General features: G+C 36.6%; 1 protein-coding gene and 1 pseudogene across 12 annotated transcripts in view; both read right to left on the bottom strand.

Moving 5' to 3' along the window:
- Positions 1-22707, bottom strand: part of Abi3bp (ABI family member 3 binding protein) — a 238438-nt gene that overhangs the window by 138842 nt on the left and 76889 nt on the right. For all 12 annotated transcript variants that reach the window (XM_076866958.2, XM_076866959.2, XM_076866960.2 and 9 more), the window contains exon 4: positions 19392-19524. In XM_076866958.2, coding sequence (XP_076723073.2) covers positions 19392-19524 — 133 coding nt within the window. The remainder of the gene's footprint in view (positions 1-19391; positions 19525-22707) is intronic.
- Positions 252-13214, bottom strand: LOC143408694 (origin recognition complex subunit 2-like; annotated as a pseudogene).

Below are 22707 nucleotides of genomic sequence, written 5' to 3'. Positions count from 1 at the left end.
CATTTCAGCAAAAAGTCTCCGGAGAGGTAATGAGTGAACGGCATATTCTGTCCAGCTCAAGGACCACTGCATAGTACTAGAGATGATATAACAGCCTGACTAATCAAAAGGTGACATCCCCTCTCCCAATGTTAAATCTTATACGCTGGAAAAATAATCTAATGTTGTATTTAAAGGCAACACTTTTGACTAGAGGAGTGGCAGCCAGGCACAACTGCCCTTGCAAGGAAGGATCAGAGCAAAGGACAGCTTCAAGCCTTGTCTTCATTTTCCAAGAAATCAGTCAATGTTCCACTGTCAACAGGAATTAATAAATATTCCACTCTGTTAGTTCTCTTCTTTGTTTTTGTAAGTTTGTGGTCCCTGAATTTCATTAAGTGGGCCAGGAATGTCACACACTATTGACAAAGAATGCCTCCTGACAGTGCTGGTAAAAACCTGGAAAAGAAAGTCCAATGTATGAAGAGTAACCCTGGTTGTCCAGTTGATACTTTATTAGTAGCCAAAAAGTAAATCCTGCTTGAATTAGGGATATGGCTTTGTAAAACTTGAGTCAGGGAACCAAGTGGTAGAGATTCAGATTGTTTAACCAAAAGAAAATTTTTATAGGAGGTTTCTTTAGTATAAAAACTATATGTACAAATCACAACTTCTGGGACAGGAGTCCTTGTGTTTCTCCTTTGCTAGCAAGGCAATAAACCTTTTTCCTTTATCTCAAAATCATGTCCTTGTTATTGGACTGGCATTGGGAACAAGGACAGAGTTTTGGCAACAAATTGGCAACCCAGATGTGACTTGAGAACAGTCCCAGCTCCAGCTTTCTTGGGCAGGCCTGGCTCTCTAAGAAACCCTACTTCCATGCTGAGGATGCAAGGTGGCTGGTGAACTTGCTGAGAGCAAACTGCCTGAGAGTTAGGAGATGGATGAGTTTGCCTGGGTCGAACTAAGGAGCTAATCCTGTGAGTAAAGGAAGTAACTGAGAGACTATCCTAGCAGCTGTCAAATCTCCTTTTGCTTCAGGGAACTCCTGCCTTCTCTTCCTGAATGGTACAGGTTGCTCCATCATGATCCATTTTGGAAAAAGGAAACTGAACTCAGTAAGTTGCAACACCCTTGGCCTTCTGGTAAGTCCCCCAGTGTGCACACCAAGACCCTTGATTTTTACACATCTGGTTCCTCATTCTGGGGACATCATGGCACCACTGGTGTAGGTGTCAGGATTAAGTGGGACTCCAGAACCTATGTACAGACAGCCAAGATGGTGTGCCAGAAGGAGGCAGCACTCTGTGTTGCTCTGTGACCCAGGTCTCAACTAGTGGGAAAACTGCTTCTCTGAGAGCGATAGAGGACCCCTACACTGCTGTTCTTATGTAGAAATCACCAGCACTGTGCCTCCGCACAGGGCCCCGGGCTTCAGTGTTAGAGCAGGACTCCAAACTCCTGACTTCTAGCCCACTCAGGGTTCCCGAGGGCTTTAGTAGGATTGCCGCATCAGCACCAGAGCAGAATTCCCAGATGCCGCTCCATTCCCATGCAGGACACTCAGCTGCTACTCACCTACAGGAACTCCAGCCCCCACTACCCTGTGGACCCCCATCTACCAACATGGGAATCCCTTGGTTGCCTCCATCTGGTGACTCAGCAGCTACTGCCATAGTCCCCTACACGTGGTAGTCTGCTTGCACCTAGGGACATCTCACAGGTTCTAAAGACAGCCAACCAACGGCTGCAACACACGCTACAGAGCTCATCTCTGAATACATTGCACAATGCCATTGCCTGGCTCACCCCACCAGACCCTACACCCTGGCGCTGGAAGTGGCCCTCTTCCATCTTGGGTCACCTTCCTTGCCATCTTTGGTGGGGGCAGCTCCCAGATTGGAACTTCAGCTGGCCATGCACCTGGTTTCCAACTCCCCCCTTTCCCCAGCAGGGCACAGTAACTGCCCAACACAAAACAGGTCTCAGTGGGACAGGTGCGCAGTGCGATCAGGGCACCACCCACGGGAGGCCTGTGAGAGAGGTCCCTTAAATGGGAACTAGTAAGGGAGAGCGAGAGGGTGCAACAGTTTGGAGACTATCAGAGAGACCAGGAACTGGGAAATCTTTAGGCAACGTAGGGAGATAGGACACAAAAAGAGACCCTTGAGGTGCAGTCTCCTTTTAGGGACTAGCAGGTGCCATGCCCCACTTCCAGGTGCCCTGCACTAGGACCAGCCTTCCCACCCTGGTTACCTTCACCATACTGAAGGCAGAGATACCAGCTAACAATAGACAACCCCACCTATTGGTTGAGAAGGGAAGAAGAAAAGATATGATCTCCAACCACAACAATTAACAGTCCTGGTTTCTTACTTGGAGATTTTTTTTTTCTCCCCTTCTATTCTCCTGCTCTCACATCACCAACATATGTGAAACCAAGTACTTTGCACGAATCAGGATTTTTGAGGACTGGTATATCCGAATAGCTAAAGTTAATCAAAAAGGATAAAGAAGGACATTTCATACTGCTCAAGGAAACCATACACCAACAAGATATAACAATTATAAATATATATGCCCCAAACAATGGAGCATCTATGTTCATCAAACAAATTCTTCTCAAGTTCAAGAGTCAAATTGACAACAACACAGGGCTGGGGATGTGGCTCAAGGGGTAGTGCACTCGCCTGGCATGCGTGCAGCCCGGGTTCGATCCTCAGCACCACATACAAACAAAGATGTTGTGTCCACCAAAAACTGAAAAAAATATATTAAAAAATTCTTTCTCTCAAAAAAAAATGACAACAACACAATAATCATGGGTGACTTTAACACAGCTCTCTCACCACTAGACAAATCTTCCAAACAAAAGCTGAACAAAGAAACTATGGAACTCAATAATACAATCAATAACTTAGACTTAATTGACATATATAGAATATTTCATCCTTTGATAAGCAAATAGACTTTCTTCTCAGCAGCACATAGATCCTTCTTTAAAATAAACCATATAACATGCCACAAAGTAACTCTTAGAAAATACAAAAAAGCAGAGATACTACCCTGCATTTTATTAGATAATGGAATAAGATTAGAAATCAATGACAAAATAAAAAATAAAAGCTTCTACAACATCTGGTGACTAAATAATATACTACTGAATAAACAATGGGTTGCAAAAGACCCAAGGAGGAGATTGAAAAATTCTTAGAGGTAAATGAGGACTTAGACACAATATATCAAAACCTCTGGGACACTATGAAGGCAGTACTAAAAGGAAAGTTTATCACATTGAGTTCATTTCTTAAAAGAAGAAAAGGTCAACAAATAAATGACCTAACATTAAACCTCAAAGCCCTATAAAAAGAAGAACAAATCAACAGAAGACAGGAAATAATTAAAATTAGAGATAAATTGAAACAAAAGAAACAATTTAAAAATTGACAGAACAAAAAGTTGATTCTTTGAAAAAAATAATAAAATTGACAGACCCATAGCTACGCTAACAAAGAGGAGAGAGAAAACTCAAATTGCTAACATAGATGATGAAAAAGGTAATACCACAACAGAAATACAAAAGATAATTAGAAATTATTTTGAAAACTTGTACTCCAATAAAATAGAAAATATCAAAGGCATCAATAGATTTCTTAAATCATGTGATTTGCCCAAATTGAATCAGGATGATATACACAATTTAAATGGACCATTGTCAAGCAATGAAATAGAAGACACTATGAGAAGTCTACCAACCAAGAAAAGACCAGGACCAGATGGATACACAGCTGAGTTCTACAAGACCTTTAAAGAAGAACTAATACCACTACTCTTCAATTTATTTCAGAAAACAGAAAAATAGGCAGCACTTCCTAACTCATTCTATGAGGCCAATATCACCCTGATTCTAAAACCAAGCAAAGACACATCAAAGAAAGAAAACTTCAGACCACTATCTCTAATGAACATAGATGCAAAAATTCTCAATAAGAATCTGGAAAATCAAATACAAAAACATATCAAAGAGATAGTGCACCACAATAAAGTGGGATTCATCCCAGGGATGCAAGGTTGGTTCAACATATGAAAACCAATAAATGTGATTTATCACATCAATAGACTTAAAGAATCATACAATCATCTCAATAGACACAGAAAAAGCATTTAACAAAATACAGTGCCCTCTCATGTTCAAAACACTGGAAAAACTAGGGATAACAGGAACATATCTCAACATTGTAAAGACTATCTATGCTAAGCCCCAGGCCAACATCATTCTAAATGGAGAAAATTGAAAGCATTCCCTCTAAAAACTAGAATAAGACAGGGATGCCCTCTTTAACTTCTTCTATTTAGCATAGTTCTTGAAACACAAGCCAGAGCAATTAGACAAACAAAAGAAATTAAAGGGATACAGACAGGTAAAGAAAAACTCAAATTAGCACTATTTTCCGACGATGATTCTATACTTAGAAGATCCAAAAAGTTCCACCAGAAAATTTCTATAACTAGTAAATTAATATAGCAAAATAGCAGGATATAAAATCCACACCCATAAAATAAAGGAATTTCTGTGTATAAGTGACAAATCCTCTGAAAGGAAAACTATCTTATTTACAATAGCTTAAAAAAAAACTTGGAAATCAACTTAATGAAAGAAGTGAAAGACCTCTATAATGAAAACTACAGAACCTTAAAGAAAGAAATCAAAGAAGACCTTAGAAGATGGAAAGATCTACCTTGCTCTTGGATAGGCAGAATTAATATTATGAACATTACCATACTATCAAAAGCACTATACAGATGTAATACAATTCCAATCAAAATCCCAATGGCATTCCTCATAGAAATAGAAAAAGCAGTCATGAAATTCATCTGGAAAAACAAGAGACTCAGAATGGCTAAAGCAATCCTTAGCAAGAAGAGTGAAGCAGGTGGCATCACATACCAGATCTTAAACCATACTATAGAGCAACAGTAACAAAAATAGCATGGTATTGGCATCAAAATAGACTGGGAGACCAATGGTACAGAATAGAGGACACAGAGACAAACCCACATAAATACAGTTATCTCATATTAGACAAAGGCGCCAAAAACAATATTGAAGAAAAGATAGCCTCTTCAACAAATGGTACTGGGAAAACTGGAAATCCATATGCTACAAAATGAAATTAAGCCCCTATCTCTCCCCATGCACAAAACTCAACACAAAGTGGATCAAGGACCTAGGAATTAAACCAGAAATCCTTCGTCTAATAGAATGAAATGTAGACCCCAATCTCCATCATGTCAGATTAGGCCCCAACTTCCTTAAAAAGACTCCTATAGTGCAAGAATTAAAATGAAGAATCAATAAGTGTGATGGATTCAAACTAAAAAGTTTTTTCTCAGCAAAAGAAACAATCAGTGAGGTGAATAGAGAGCCTACATATTAGGAGCAAATTTTTACCCCTCACACATCAGACAGAGCACTAATCTCCAGGGAATATAAAAAACTCAAATGGATAAACACACACACACACACACACACACACACACACACAGCCAAATAACCCAATTGATAAATGGGCCAAGGTCCTGAACAGACACTTCTCAGGAGATGATTTACAATTGATCAACAAACATATTAAAAAATGTTCATCATCTCTAGAAATTAGAGCAATGCAAATCAAAATTACTCAAAATTACATCTCACACCAGTCAGAATGGCAGCTATTAAGAATACAGACAACAATAAGTGTTGGTGAGGATGTGGGGAAAAAGCACACTCATACATTGCTGGTGGACTGCAAATTGGTGCAGCCAATATGGAAAGCAGCATGGAGATTCCTTGAAAAACTGGGAATGGAACCACCATCTGACCCAGCTATCCCTCTCCTCAGTGTATACCTAAAGGACTTAAAAACAGCATACTACAGGGACACAGCCACATCAATGTTTATAGCAGCACAATTCACAATAGCTAAGTTGTGGAGCCAACCTAGATGCCCTTCAGTAGACGAATGGATTAAAAAAATGTGGCATATATACATAATGGAATATCACTCAGCAATAAAAGAGAATAAAATCATGGCATTTTCAGGTAAATGGTTGGAGTTGGAGAAGATAATGCTAAGTGAAGTTAGTGAATCCCCAAAAACTAAATGCCAAATGTTTTCTGATACAAGGAGGCTGAAGAGAACCTGGCCTCTGCTCTGCCTTCCAGCCTCTTTTGCTCCTGGGTGGAGGCTGCTGTCCACAAAAGATATAGCAGTGAGTCCCAGCACTGTCAGATTTTGACCTGGGGATAGGAATAATCTCCCCTTTTAAGATCTGACAGGACACCCCATTTGGTTAGTGGATATTCATGACTGGGGCAAAGCAATTCTTGCTATACAGTATCCCATCAAACTAAATGCCTGGGGTGACTGGCAAGATAAACAATTGCAGTCAGAAAAGAAGAAGACATGAACTAAGGCCAACCTGTATTTTGTTAGCAGCCTCTGCAAAAGGGATCTTCAAGGAAATCTAAAGAAAAGAATGAAAAGGGCCTCCTCCATTGCATATCAATATGTCTAGTATAAGAAAAAGGCCCCAAAAGGAGCCTCTGGGGAGGCCAAACAGTGGGAAACTCACTTGGTGGCATTATGAAAATGCCAGGCTCAAAATTATCCTGTGCTCCAACTGTTTGAATGCCACCTGGGAGAAAAGATTAAGGCAGAGTTTTTGTGTATGCTGGATTGTTAAACCCTCTCCTGGGATAAAATTTGCTGTGTAAATTAAATGCACAGAAAACATTCATAAAGACTTTCAGAATAAGAATTTAAGAAAGGGTCCAAAACTAGAAAAGATAGAATAAAGTTACAGACATGGAAATATATATTAGTATGAAAAATTAGAAGGTAAAGAAATGTTTCTGGATGAGAAAGTATTTTTTTTTTTTTTTTGGTAAAGTAATATTCTTGTGCTCAAATCCAAGATGAAAGTGGACAAAACTAAGGATGCAAACAAGTTGTGAATAAAATGAAAGTTTATCAGTAAGATATCCAATAAGTGCTCTCTTTTATACATGATATCTGACATGGAAGGGCCACATTGTCATTTGAAGACCTGTCTTATATTTGTTTGCTTTGACTAAGTCCATTTCTGATCATTAACACTATTTTCTAAATGTATGAGACATTTAAGGCTCTTTTGATTTTTGCTAGTGCTGCTAACCCATGTAGACCTGTAATAATTATTACCATACACTATGGGTTCTAAATTGTACTTTAAAAGTTAAGTTTAGTTAAATGTAAAGCTTAGGAGACAGCACCTTACCAAGTTGGTGTTCTCCAAACTAATTTATCTGTAATAATAATCTTGTATTTGTATAGAAATAACAACTTTGTTATTTGTTTATGTCATTTGATGTTTTATAGCTGGATAAAGTAACCTGTTGTCAATAAGTTATGTAGACAATTTTGTGTTACTTTTCACACTGGAATAGGAATTTAAATGTATTTTTGGAAGGTAATGAGGAGAGCCTGATCTGTTTAAAGGTGTCAATGTAAAATATGAAAGCATTTTTCTACTCCTTTCACAGAAAGAAAGTTAAAAGCTCTCTTGGCCTTTGATTTATGTTTTAGATGTAATGTTGTATTGTGTTATTAGTCAAGAGCCCTGTCCTATCTGAGACAAGATTCTATCTCCCACCTTACTCCATGTTAGAATGGCTCCAAAATAAGATAGACTTGAGCTATTTACAGTTGTGTTCAAAAGGTGAAAATCTGTTGTAAAGATTACTGGGATATCAAAATAAACAGGGGATGCAATACATGACTAAGTAAAGGTTTAAGATTATAAAAATCATTTTACTTGGTTCATTGCTATTACACAAACTGGACATATTTTTCCTTGTAATTTCCTTGTAAACTTTATAACTATTGCCTATAAGTGTTTTACAGACATACTGCTTCTAATAAATCAACCTGAGTTAATTTGGAGTAATAAGCTATTATCTGTAGGACAGATAGGATATAAATCTGACTTCTAGCACTACTACTGACCCCAATTAAATGAAATGGGTAACTGTAAAATTACAGATATTGAAGCTATAACCTGTTACTCCTACTTTAAGACTGATTAAACTGGCCTACCAGACATTTAAACCCCAAAATTTGGAGACCAAAGTCAAAGAAGTAAAGAGGCCAAGAAAAAAGCAGCCAACATTTTGGCCCTTGCCCTCAGAGGTCAACCAGGACCCAGAGAATGATGGAACCCCTCTCTGGGCCCTTCAACTTTGGTGAATCAGCAGATCTGCTGAGCAAGGAGATCAAGAGGACCCTAGAAAACAGGAAGCCAACCAGTGCTTATTCTGCAAAGAGGAGGGTCACTGGAGAGGGAAGTGTCCTTGATGTTTCCAGGAGAAGCCATGTATAATCAGTAAGACCCCGAGTCATCCTGACAGATGGCACCACTAGTAGAGAAAAGCTAAAGGAGCCAAGAGTCTTCACATATGTCCCCAAGAGTGATCTCTGAGGAATCTCAGCTAATTCTTAACAGGAGACAGAAACAAAGTCAGTTTTGACCAACTTGGTCTTAAATACCTAGTAGGTGAGTATAGCCTAAGAACAGTCCTACATGGACATTTAAAAGAAATAATAATGTTTGTTTTCTTAATGTAACTTAAAATGTGCACTTCTGTCAGTCCTACAAAAAGTAAATAAAGCTGGAGACTACAAAGAAATTGTTCTTGTGTGGGAATGCCTAATAATAATGATCACAAAGGACTCTGGAGTCACAAGTTTGTCCTGAGTTAATTTGAGTATGATCTCATAGACCTACAAATCTTCCTAACTTCCTACATTGATAAACTCAATCTGTTTTTCACTGATATGATTATGAGTTACTGTCTTGATGATTTTCAGAGACTGGCTGAAGTATCAATTGATTTATGCTAATTGTTCACAAAAAAAGTAATACTTTGTCTTATTTATTATTGTGTTAGCATTATCCCTGCCCTATGTATGCCCTGTCCAGTCATCTGCCATCTGCCACTTGGGACCTCTGGACTGCTCTGATGATGAATAACATTAACTGTCCATGCCTCTCCTCCAGCTCCCAATAGCAAATAAGGACTTTGTATTACTTCCCCCCAACTTTGCTCTCTTTCCACAGGAAGAAGCTTGGAGATGTCATTGCTCAGTTTTCCATAGAAATGGAATGTAGAAATTGAAATTGACAGTGGGGAAATGTAACATTGGTCCATTTTATGCTTTGAATATAATGGACCTTGCTGTTCTGCCACTGCAACTTATTTTTAAAATGAACATGTTACTTTCTCTTCTTCTTTCCCTATTCCTCCCTAATCTCTCTCATTCCCTAATCTTGGGAGAAACAGGATTACCTTTCTTCCCTGTGTTAGGCAGATTTATCTGTTCTCAGAGTACACACTCACCGTAGGAACGAAGTAATCCAGACCTTGGGGATGGTATCAGAAGAGCTCAGAAATGATTATCTCCCAAATTAACAAGCAAATTACAACTCCAGCAGAGAACAGGTGGCATGTAGCCTTTGAATCACCTCTTTAAAAGACCCATATTCTTGCTGGTGGGTAGTATCACAGCCTTTGGGACAGGAATCCCCTGTGTTTCTTCTTTGCTAGCAAAGCAATAAATCTTCTTCCCTTCTCTCAAAAACAACAACAACAACAACAACAACAACAAAAAAACCTATAAGTAGTAGTTTCATACCAGAGCCATTTATAAAGACTTTGCTTTGCATGATCCCACATAAGAGGTACACTGAGGTGAACAATAGAAGCAATAAAGTGTATGTTACATAAAGATGATAACTACTCAATTATTAGCTGACTCTTGTCTCCTCTCAATAACTAGCTATCCAAATTGTGGACAAAAAAGGAAGAGTTTCAAAGAAGAGTCTTCTTTAAATTTGTTTATTATCCAGTCTAATTGGTCCAGTATACTTTGGAAAGTACCCATAATATCGAGGATTTCTTCTGTTAGAGAAATCAATATTCACTGATTCCAGAAAAGAAGCCACTGGTGGCGACATGAATGGAATCTTGCAGCATAGTGGTTTGAAAGCTTTCTCGTAAATCTTAGAACCCAAACCACAAAGCACAATGTGGAACCCAAGGTATAACTATAGCATCTATTTATGAAATAATTTCTTATATTATTGATTTGTTTAAGTTCAGCAGAAAAGGAAGAAGAAACTTTGCTGAATAAGTTATGCAGAGTTTGCTGGTCTAATTTTGCTCTCTTTAGCTTCTATAGTGTTCTATCAGAGGAAGGGAGGGAATGCATTTGTATATTCAGGCTACTTTAAAAAACACTGACGTTTCTGGAATCATCTATCAGAGGTTAAAACTACTGTGAGCTTCAAAATATTCTCTACTGTTACTTTTTTATCTCTTTTCATTTTCTTAGAAGGTGTTTTTTTGTAAAGAGGAGCTGAACCTACTGTATTCTGAGGTTGAATCTTTTGGCTGAAAATGACTATATTAGTGGTCTCTACATATTCCAAGCAACCCCTTCATCATCCTCTGAGTTGGAAGCAGAATATTCACTTTCACTGTCAGAATGGAAACTTGGTACTATTAATCTTTTTCTTAGACTATGGAGTAGTGTTCACAGACATTCAATTTTATCATTGTTCTTTGACTGGACTTTGTCTGAAGCAGAATACCCCTTGCTACTTTAAGGAATGCTTATCCTCATTTCAGGATCATTCTTCAAACTGAAAGAAATACTTTTTCTTGTTGTTTTGCGAGTTCTGAAGCTAACTTAGCCATCTTTTCAGAGTGTTTTCTCTTCTGAAAAAAAAAGAGATTCATTTTTCAAGGACTGACTCCTATAGCAGAGTCATTTTTCAAGGATTCTTGAACATTTCTTCCCAAAACTTCCACAAAGTTCTAATTAAGACTTCTTGCTCATTTTCCTCCAACTCACATTGTGTCTTCCTGACTAAAGAAGTAGGGCTTGCTTGACTAAAAGCTGAGCTCACTCCTTCTTTAATTTAGTTCCTCTAGTGTCTTCTTTTCCTCTAAGCCTCAATGTAAAATGAAAATGTGGACCCCTTGTATAAAAACATTATTAAGGATTTTAAGTCAGTGACAATAGGGTATTGAAACAAACTTTGGCTCTTCTAAGTGAGGGGACCTTGCACAAGCTTTTGCACCCTTGGGGTCAGCAGAGGGTTTTCAGTTTAATAAGGAAGGAGGGAGGGAAGGAGGGAGGGAATGCATTTGTATATGCAGCCTACTTTGTTTCTGATTACAATGCACTGAAATTCCTGGAATCATCCATTAGCTTGCTTCTTTCCATTAAAAGCTGCTCTCAGGGCTCTACTCCCCCTTCCAAAATAGTAGACAACAGACAGAGGGAAGGAGGCTGCTCTAGCCAAAATACTAACTGCTACTGGTAATAAATGTTATAGAATACAAGCCCTTTGTGTCTTGTGAGTCAAAATATCAACAGTGATTTATGAAATACATTCTTGACAAGTATGTTACATGAAGTTTTTGTTATTTTATCCCTGCCCTGGCTCTTACAAGACTTTAGAGAAACACTGAGAAGCTAAAATCAGACCAGATGGGCTACCACAAGTATGCGTCTCTAGTATGAACACATTGCTGAGGACTTAATTGCTCGCATGATCTGGGGCCCCACTGCAAACTAAATTACAAAAGGCCAGAGTCTAGGCTTTCCAATAAACTCGATTTCATATTGTCTTCCTGTGAATAAAACAAGACAGAAATATTCTGTGCTTTTTAAAAACCCTAAACTTAACCGCATGTTTTAACAAATTTCAGCCTGAAAATTTCTTTAATTTCCATCAAAAGGCTCCCTCCTACCAAATGGCAGGCAGCCCTTCCCTTCTTCAGTTGCATTCACCCTTGTCAACATTGCCTGAGTTTGTAATTGTCAAAGGCAGTCAAGTTCTAAATTTTAAAGGAGAGCAACAATGGGACTGTTCAGTTATATTAGAAGTAGTGAATTAAATTTTTCTTGATAAAAATAAAAAGGTTCCATGATAATCTGTGCTTTATAACCTCCTGTGCAGAGAGTGTTCCATAAGTATTTGTAGAATGAATAGAATGGATATTTAGTTTCTTATTGGGTCATTTAAATATGAGAATGTAAGAGCTCTAACTGGTCAAAGTTTCAATCACCAAAAACCACCAAAACTAACAAATAACAACAAAAATGTGATTTAAGCCATTAAGTCTACAAATATATATATATATAATTGACAAACCTTTATTTTATTCATTTATTTATATGTGGTGCTGAGAATCAAATCCAGTGCCTCATACATGCCAGGCAAGCACTCTACCATTAAGCCACAATCCCAGTCCCTTCAATTATATTTTGCAATGTGTTATTCATTTTACAGGGTTTCATTCACCAAAATGCAGCATTCTTACAGAACCAATGCAAGCTGATGTAAAATTTGCAGTGTACATTTGCAGAGGGCTTAAGATTTTAATTTATTTATTTCAGTTTATTCATATAATAAACCCTGAACAGAACAAGAATTACTATAGAAGCAGAAGAGAGGCTAAGTACCTAAAATCTGATAATCAGTGAGACAGCCGGGTACATGCTGTTTTCTTACTCCTAATACCTTTTGATTTTCCAGGGACTCTTTCTCCTCCCTGCTTGGCAAAAGGAAATGGAAAAAAAACAAAACAAAACATAAAATAACCCCAAGTGGAAGAACTGCAAAAGGGATTAACATTTAACATAATTCAGGGCTCTTTATTGCTTTACTGTGTACTTAACATAACCTATAGTCACAGTCTTCTCATTGTCTGAGGACATTCAAGATCAAATGTTGGTTGCATCTAATTTTTTTGTGAATGATTAAACTTGGACACTGAATAGAGGCAACAAGTCTCTTAAAAATACAGACAGCATCCAGTGAATGTTATTAGACCAGACCTCTGGAATACCTGCCTCCAGCAACTTGGATGTTCAGGACAGAGCATTTCATATCCTAATGCAGGGGTAAGAGTTGGTGGAGATAGTGTCTGCTTCAACTGGCATTTGTCTCAGTATAACATTAACTATTATACCTTTAAAGAATCCATAGAATGTAATAGAAAAGGCAGGGAGTGATTGACTAGATTACTAGTCAATTACATGTTAGTAGCATGACTTCAGGGAAGTATCTTTACTAACTTACACATCAATTTTCTGAGAAGGTGATTTGGACTTTTCAGATTCCAGCAATATATCAGACATTCTATTGAATAAAATACTGAGACAGAGGTAGAAAATGCAGCTAAATTTGTGATGAATTATACCCAATAGATAAATTGAAGAACATCAAAATAAATTTAGTTTGTCTATAAACTACCCAACCTTACTATATGTCACTGACCATCTTTTGGGATGGATGAAAAAAAAAAAAAAAAAAAATATATATATATATATATATATATATATATATATATATATATATATATATTATAATTTTGGGGCCAATGCTTATGTTTTGATAAATTAGCTATTACATTTTCTAAAATATCTATTCTATATATATTTTTTAATTTCTTCATGTCAAAGGACACTTTCTAACACAAAAAACCACCAAAACTAACAAATAACAACAAAAATGTGATTTAAGCCATTAAGTCTACAAATAAGAAGCAATGTTCTTGCTTCTTATTTTACTAATCCAAACTTTTTCCTCACCCAGAAGCATAGCTCAGATATGTTTTGAGATGTGCTTTTTGAGAACATCTATGTCCCCTTTTACCTGATACAGGGAACTTGGTAGAGATTTCTCAGCAGATGAATAAAGCTGAGCACTGAAGACAGAACCTAGGTTTACTGGGAGTGGAAGAATTAGAAATCATAGGGAATGACCTTACTCAAAGGGCAGTCCAGAAATGAGAAGCAAGAAAATGAATCATGGAAGAAACAAAATGAAAAAAGGAAATAGATGAAAGTTTTTTCTGAAAAGAATTGATGAGACCAGATCTTTATGGAATACGAGTACCAAGGAAAGGGAACATAAAAATCAAGTTTTCAAATGTGAGAAGAAAATAAAGTGATGGTAAAATTATTCTTTTTATAGTGTAAAAATATGAATTTAGTTTGAGTTTGATGTGCTGATCATTGTTCCTTAGTCTTCTAATGAAAATATTCCATAGGTAACTAAAAATGTAGTCTTATAAATTTGAAAATGGGTCCTGGTCAGAGTTTCAGGTTTGGTAGTCACTGACATCCATGCCACTCCTCCTGATCTCAGTAGAACAGCAACATTAGTTACTGGTAACTTTTTAGAAAAGCAAAATATTGGGATCTTCCCCAGGCTCACTGAATTGGAATTTGCATTTTAACAGGGTCCACAGAAAGATCTGTACACACATCAAAGTTTGAGAAGCAATGCTTTACCTAACAGGTGATAGTTAAAGACAAGGCATAGATAAGGGGACATGAAGATAAGAGCACCAAGGACAGAACATTATTTCACATTTAGTAGGTAGGAAAAGAGGTTGGCAGAGGAGAGACGGAATGGTTAGAGGAGCAAGAAGAAAAATGTCCAAGAAAGAAAGAATTCAGGATTGAGGGGATGGTCATCAATTCCACAGAGAAGTTAAGAAGCGTAATAGCTTAGAAAATTCTACTGGATTTAGCAATGAATTGGTGACCACTAAAAGTTGTTTTCATGAAATGGTAGAAAGGGAATGGAAGCCAGGAAAAAGGAAAATGTGGGTGGTGTAGAAATCAAGTATGTAGCAGATAATTCAGAGAAGCTTGAGAATTAAGAGATTGAAAAGTTGCTTGGAAGACATGAGATCAACAGATGGTTTTGGTTTGGGTTAGGGAAATCTTGAATATGTTTACAAGTAGGAAGAAAGCCACTAATGGCAGAGAAGTTGTAAGAGAGAGGAGAACAGTGAGGAAACAAAGGCTCGTGGGAAGAGATGGAATCAGGAACACTGTCTTAGGTCAAAGATGGGTTCCTTGGAAAAAAAAGAGAAGTGAGGTAGAGGTAAAGATTAATTTAGTACAAAAAAAAAAAAAAAAAAAAAAGAGTAAGCTGATGGTGGATGGTCCAGATTTCCTCAGTTATAGAAGCTAGGATGGACTGGGGTAGGAAAATGAGTCAGGGAATGTAGATAGCTTCCACTGAGGAGTGGTTGGATTAGAATTATTAGTGTGGAAATGGTGAAATGAATATAGATACTTCTCAAAAGAAAAATGAACAATATGGGGCCTTTATAGACTGTATCAGATGAAATGATAAAAGTGAATAAGTTCTCAAATTAGGGTAAAGGGATGGAACTTCCCCAAATAATAAAAAGATAAATGAGGTTATCAAGAGAAAAAGTGTGAGTTCAATTTTGTCTTGTAGAGTTTGAGGTAACAGTGATATGTAAAAGTTAAAATGTTGATGTCTCACTGTGTATTTATTCAACATGTATTTACTAAGGTCTATAATGTTCCAGACCCTGGCATGGGGACTTGGGTGACAATAATAGGCAAGATGCACACAGTCCCTGCCCTCACAGAACTTAAATTTACACTACTCCGCAAATGGGTAACAGACATCAGGCTCAATCAAGAGAGACTTCAGCATTGAAAATACCCACTTCTTTAAAACTTGGGAGAAAAAATAAAAGGCAAGAAAAGACTGCTCTGGACCAGCCAAAAAGGAGAGCCCTCATTCTACATTAAGAGGAAATAAGCCCAACATGAAAGTGTCAGAATAATGTGAAAATGATTTCTAAACAAGTTATAATGCTTTAATAAATTGGCAAAGGAGAACCAAAGCAATCTTGAAAACTTTAACGAGTTGGAAACATGAGAAAGAAAAAATAAGCTATTAATGGTGACATAAATTTCTGTTAAAAACATATTTTATTCTTCACCTGGGACAGTTTGGAAATATTTTTTTGGCCTTCCTCATTTTGGGGACAAATGTGTACACGCTTCCATTTAAAGCCCATTAAGAACAAAACCTTAAATAAAGCACATCACCTCTCTCCAGTGTGGACTCAGAAAAAGATCTAAAACCATTGAAGACCCATATAGAACCCATGCAAATAGAAATAGAAATGCACCACAAAGATAAAATGATTTCCATTAATACTTCTGAGCTTAAAACAAAAAAGCAGGCATTTTTCTCATTGGAAACTTACTACTTATGAGTTTTGATATAGAACATCCAAAGTCAAAGGACAAAGGAAAAACTTTTCCAATGTATCATTTGCATAGGATGAAGAAGGCTGTACAGACCAATGTGAAATGGTTTTTGTAAATCAGAGACTTTACTAAGGGTCCAAATATTTGAGTTCAGTGGTTTAAAAATGACACCACTTGGTGTTCCTGTGGCAAGCCAAGGGCATTCAGATTCCAATGGTTTTGTAAGAAGATATTCCTGAAAGAACATTTCAGCTGTGTAATCTTCCAATTTTCAAGAAATAGTCATTCCCTTTACTTATTATTGTTTATTGTAACTTACTGGATTGGTCTGAACTCTAAATTTAAAAAAAATCTGTGTGAACATGTAAGGGAAGATATCACCAAGTATGCTTTTAATTACACTTATTTATAGTTATAGTGGATTTATTTGGGTGTTTAGAATATGCACAGCATTTCTAACACTTTCAAATAAAGACTAATAATTTTTCTCAAATATGCCAAGGACTCTAAATGTCATCTCTTTATTAACTCTACTAACTTGGGAGAAGAGGCTGAAAAATAGAAACCACATGTACTCCAAAGGTTTCTCTTTTGTTGTTGTGACTGTTTTTGAAATTCACTATTTATTAAATTTCAAAAATTTTAGTTAAGGGTGAATTATTGATTTGGAATATTGTGATTTGATGTGCCTGGCTGCATCTATTTGATGAGAAGGGCAGGGCCACAGGTGTGTGTGGGGGTGAGATGTGCATATGGTCTGTGTAACTTGGGCTTAAGAGTTGAGTGCCTGTGTTCAACACCCAACCCCATTTTTCATCTGTCCTCACTTTTCTGTACCCATGTCTCCCTGTGCTGTCCAACTGTGGCAACGTCTATCCATCAGGACCACTCATCAGATAAAATCTTTCCTGGAAAGATCTGTCGGACCAAGAGAAATTGAGAGAGTGACTTGGAAGCAGGGAGGAAATTTTATACAAATAATGTTTATGAATTTTTCAGGTTACCAAACCTGTTGGAACAGGCTCAAAGATTTATCAAGCAAATTAATGGTTCAAGTCAGGTTGCATTTTGATATAAAACTATCAGATTTACTCCCTTTCTTCTTCCTTTCCTCCCTCTTTTTCTTCTTTTCTTTGTCAAAGGAGAATTTTTTTTTTTTAATAAAGAGAAGATAAAAAGCAACCCCTAAATGTTTATTTTCTCAGCATTGACATCCTGGAATAACCCACTAACAACTGGAATTATCTCAAGAAAACATGTGCTTTCAAGAGTACATTTTCCAAGCAAAATAAGACATGAACTTAGTGGTGGGTAAAATAAGGAATATTTCAGATTTTTGAAGCATCTCAAAATTATTTTTCAAAATATTGGGTTTTGGAAATATCTTCTGTGTGCCTTTTTCCAAATATTTATCTCTTGAGAACCATGAACATATTGAGAAAAAAATTTGATTTTTTTAGTGTAGATTTCCTAATCAAAGTCATGTGAAAGGTACTTTTGAGAACTTATAAACATTTTAAAGGCCTCTCTTTTAAGACAAAAATTAATAAAACCACAAAAAATATACACATGGTTAAAAAAATAGATGAAAAAGTACTCATATCCTTGGTGCTAAGGAAGTACACATCAAAACCATAATGAGATACTACTTCAATGGAATAAATGCTGCAAAAAATGCTGGCAATGCAAAATGCTGGTGTCCGTGCAGAGCAACAAGAACTTGTATATTGCTTGAGGAAGGGAGATGGGAGATCAGACCAAAAAAAAAGTTAACCCAGCAATTCTCATTCTAGGTATTTATCTAAAAGAAAGTATATATTCACAAAGTCTTATACAGTAATGTTTATAAAATCTATATTCATAAAATCCAATACCCAACACAATTCAGATATCCACCAGCAAGGGAATGGATAGTCTAGAAGATACTCTAGAATGGATAGTCTAGAATATTTACATAGTGGAGTAGCATTCAGGAATTTAAAAAAGGAATGACTGATTGATACCTATGATGTCATGAATAAATCTCAAAATATGCTGAATAAAAGAAGATAGGGAAGACCTTCCCATACTATCTGATGCCATTCATATAAAATTTTAGAGTAGGAAAACCAATCTACAGTGATATAACCAAATCAGTGACTGTTTCTGGAGGGAGGTGATTTCTAGGGTGATAAAATGTCCTATTTCTTGATTTTATAAAATGCATGGTTTTATGCATTTATAATTACTCAAACATATACACAAGGTCTGCACATTTTACTATGTTTAAATTATACCTCAAATTTTTTTTGTTTAAAAGGGAAATAAAACTCTGCAAATTTGAAAATCAATTTGTACTTAAAACAAAAAAAATTAAAAATCCTTATTGAAGCTTAAAAATTTGAATGTTTGTTCAATTTCTGAATGTTGAAATTAATGTAGTAAATATTTATAATAAGCAAATTCCATTTTGTAATCAATTTAGCATCATGATTCAGTGTGTAGCATAGTGCCTGGTACATGTACGTACAGTGCCAAGTATATACACTTGATGGAACGATGAATAAATGGCAGTGTTTTAAAAATATGCTTGATTTTTCTTACTTGTTCTGCCAAAGAGATAGTGGCTCTATCCCCACTGTTTTTTCTCTACCTATATCTCCCCCAGGTGTCTCTCCTGTTTTCTAAGCCAGTGATTCTAAACTTCAGTGGGCAGCAGAATTATCAGAAAGGCTGTTAAAACACAGGTGGTTGAGCCCCACCCTGAGTTTCTGATTCTCTTAAATCTGGAGGGAAACCTGCCATTTGCATTTGTGACAAGTTCCCATTTATGGCAATGCTACTTGGTTTGGGGACCATCCTTTGAGGACTGCTGTTTCAGGCACTTCTTCAAATATCAGAGCAAAGATCCATCCTTCCCCAAGCAACTTTCCAATTTTTTAGTCTCTCCTAACTACTTTCAGCCCCCTCCTCTGAGCTTTATTGCACATATTATTATACTGTCCATTTGCTATTTGGCTCATTCCTCCATGTACTTTCTATTTGGGATGAAATATACATCTTTATGCTTTCTGCTCAGGGAGATCATAACTCTCAAAGGTGGGGCCCCTGACTTAAGTATCTGTGTTCCCTTCACACCTATAATGATAGTACATCTAACAGGTGATAAGTAAGTGCTTATGGTCCTGGTATTTATATGTTCTTCTACAGCATGTTCAAATACTATTAAAAGCAAGTGCTAATTTTCAAATAAAAAACCCAACATTTTTCATTTTGATGAATTACCTGTCATTGGGACAATGACTTGGCAACGTCCAGTCATGGTGTGGGTTAATGAGGAAACCCCAGGACAGGAAGACTGAGCTTGGTGTCAGAGTGCCAACCACCAGCTGCAGAGGTTTGCGAGAACGACTTTTACCTATGAAGACAGCAGGCAAGTTAATTATGGAAACATTTATTGTACTTTATATTTGAGTAAAATGCATGAAGATGACTTGGTAAGATGATTTTTTAAAAGAGTGTGAAAACATCAAATTCTTTTCACATAGCTCACACATTAATCTTTTCCATGAATTTTAGCATGATCAAATGAAAATACCCTTTATCAGATTTATGTGCATGTGTATATGTATGTATATATGCAAATATATATCTGCATACATATAAACCATAACCAACCATACTAATTTTTTATTTTTTGGGGGTCAAAATTCCTTGGTATAAGGTTTTAAAACCATGTATCTACAATGAGTACCTAAATGGAAAAAGTCCACACATTTTCCATAATACTGGAAGAGCAGGAGTAGTACAGGAAGCACAGTTGTTTTGGTGGGAATGGGACTGATTGGATTTGCGAAATGCCAAGAAATATACTGATGAATCACTATATATTCAAGTACGTGGGTAGGTAGGTATTTGAAACTACAGTAATGAGAGAAGAAGAAAGAAACTCAACCATGGAACCAATACTAGTTCAATCAGGATAAATAAAATAAAGGAAGCCTAGTAAAACTACACAGAATGAACATAAAAGATGCACCTTTCTATTCCCATTTAATACCCTCTTTTATTTCATGAGACTGTTTCATTTGCTATAAGGAGGAACTCATATTATCTTAATCTAATGGAGCCAAACAGCAAAATAGCCTTGTGACTTTTATTAAGGTGGGTAGGAAGGTACCCCTTATCTGAGCCTATTGGTGGTTATCTAAATAAGATACTTTTGAAAACTGTGCAATTCCTATTGCTTTAAGTTCTGTAGTTGTTAATTTGGCAAGAAACCTTTTGAGTTCAGATTATATATAAACTACTGGTAGCAAACTGCCTTAGTACAGGATAGTTGACTCTTTTTACTTTTTATGGATTCATAAAAATTGTGCATATTTATGAGATCCCATGTAATATTTCAATCCTTGCATACATTGTGTAATGTTCTAATAAGCATAACCCTATCTCTTTAAACATTTATCATTTCCTTTTGGTAAAAACATTCAACATATTTTCATCTAGTTTTTTTTTATAATAAAATTTATGTTATTTGCACTTTGTCATCTATGATGGTATGGTTTGCAGAAATCTCTCTCAATGGTCAGTGTACTAAAGGCTTGGTCCTCAGCCCACAGCACTAATAAAAGTTAGTAGAACCTTTAAAAGGTAGGACCTACTGAGAGGCCTTTAGCTACCCGAGGGTGTGCTCTTGAAGGGAACTGTGGAACTCCAGTCCCTTCCTCTTTCTCTTTTTATCTTCTGGACAGGAAGTTACCAGTTTTGCTCTGTCATACATTCCTGCCATGATATGCCACCACAGCCCTAAGAAATGGGGCCAACTGACCATAATCTAAAACTGTGAGTCAAATGATCTCTTTATGAGTTAGTTACCTCAGGTATTTGTTACAATAACAGAAAACTAACACATACAGTTGCCTGCTAGGGTTTAGATATTAGATGTCTCCCAAAAGCTCTTGTGTTGTCTCACAACACAAGAAAGTTTAGAGGTGAAGTGGTTGAGTTTTGAGAGCTTGAACATCCTCAGTGCATTAATCTACTCATAGGTATTAGCTGGGTGGTAACAGTAAAGCAGGGTGTGGTGGGGAGAGTTGGGTCACTGGGGGTATGGCTTTGTGGTATGTATTTTATCCCTGATGAAGGGAGTCTCTCCATTCCCGATCATCATGTTCTGAGCTGCTTTCCTCCATCACACCCTTCTGTCCTGATGTTTTGCCTCACCATAGGCCCAGAGAAGTAGAGTTGGTCATCTATGGACTGAGACCTCTGCAACTGTAAGCCCCAAATAAACTTTTCCTCTTTTAAAATTGTTCTCGTCAGGTCTTTTTGTCACAATGTGAAAAAGCTGACTGAAAACATCCCCCTACTATGCAACAGAACACCAGAACTTTCTCAACTAGGATACTCTGTTTTTTAAAGATGTTTAAAATAATGTATAAGGATAGTTATCATTTCCTTGGTTGCAGACATGCATTTACCTTTCTAGGTCCACCTATTTTTTCAGGTCCACCTATAATCATACCTCATATGATAGTGATTCAAATGGTCCATGTATGACCTCCAAGGAGGGCAGATGAAAACCTTGATTGAGAGTGAGTCATATACAGGTTAAAAAAGCCTATAGATGATTCTGATATTATTTATTCCACTTCTAGGTTGATTTTTACTAATGTAATATAATATTTTTGTATTAGAGATAAAAAGTAAAGGCCAGGAAAGGATCAAGGGTATCCAAAGTCACATGAAAAGTGGGGTCAAAACTCAAATTTAGGTCTCCTTGATCATTATCTAGTTTTCTTTTTACTACACACTGGTTTAGCTCACCATGTATAAAGAAAATACCATGTAGAGATGGAATGAATATAGAGTTTTCTTTCCCCAAGGTAACCTAAGGCTTGTATGACCCATCACATAGTTACTTAACTAAGGTTAGATCTTAATGCAAAAATGATTAAATAATTCAAATTTATGTGGTAGATGCAAATATAAAATGAGAAAAAGTTTATCTTTTAGTCATTACATCACTCCCAAATGCAGATTACAAAAACAAAAACTATATCCACTGCCTAAAAGGAAAGGTGGAGTATCACATCCTGAGCAAGATGAAACAATTTCCTGAGTTAGTCATAATGAAGTGAAAAATAATATCTAAGGTCAGTGTCATAGAAACCTCAAAATGAAATGAAGTTATAAAGTGCTATTAAGATGTGATCACTTTCCTTTCTATATATTTTTTATTTATAGTATGATATTTGTATCAGTTCAATAAATACTCATATGAAAACATATTCCAAGGAAACATAGTCATGAGTTTTTATTTTCTCATTCAGCATTTTGAAATATTGGGAGAACAATTATTTTAAAGTGTGTGAAAAACTGCCCGCAAAACTCTCAGCAACAAGTCAGAAGAAATGACCGAGATTCCCCTTTGGCTTTGAGATAATAAAAGAGGCCAGGATAATATTTTGTATTTCTCAAAATACTTGATCATTCAAGGCTGCTCTTAAAAGAAAGGGAAATCAAGGTAAAGGAGAGGAGGGGATTGTGGTAATTGATTTCTGGCAATCATCCCTGGGTTGCAGAGTTGCAAAGAGCC

Source organism: Callospermophilus lateralis, chromosome 10, assembly GCF_048772815.1.
Source record: "Callospermophilus lateralis isolate mCalLat2 chromosome 10, mCalLat2.hap1, whole genome shotgun sequence".
NCBI lineage: Eukaryota > Metazoa > Chordata > Mammalia > Rodentia > Sciuridae > Callospermophilus > Callospermophilus lateralis.
Note: the sequence above shows the minus strand (reverse complement) of the source record. Positions and strands in the feature narration are given on the sequence as shown.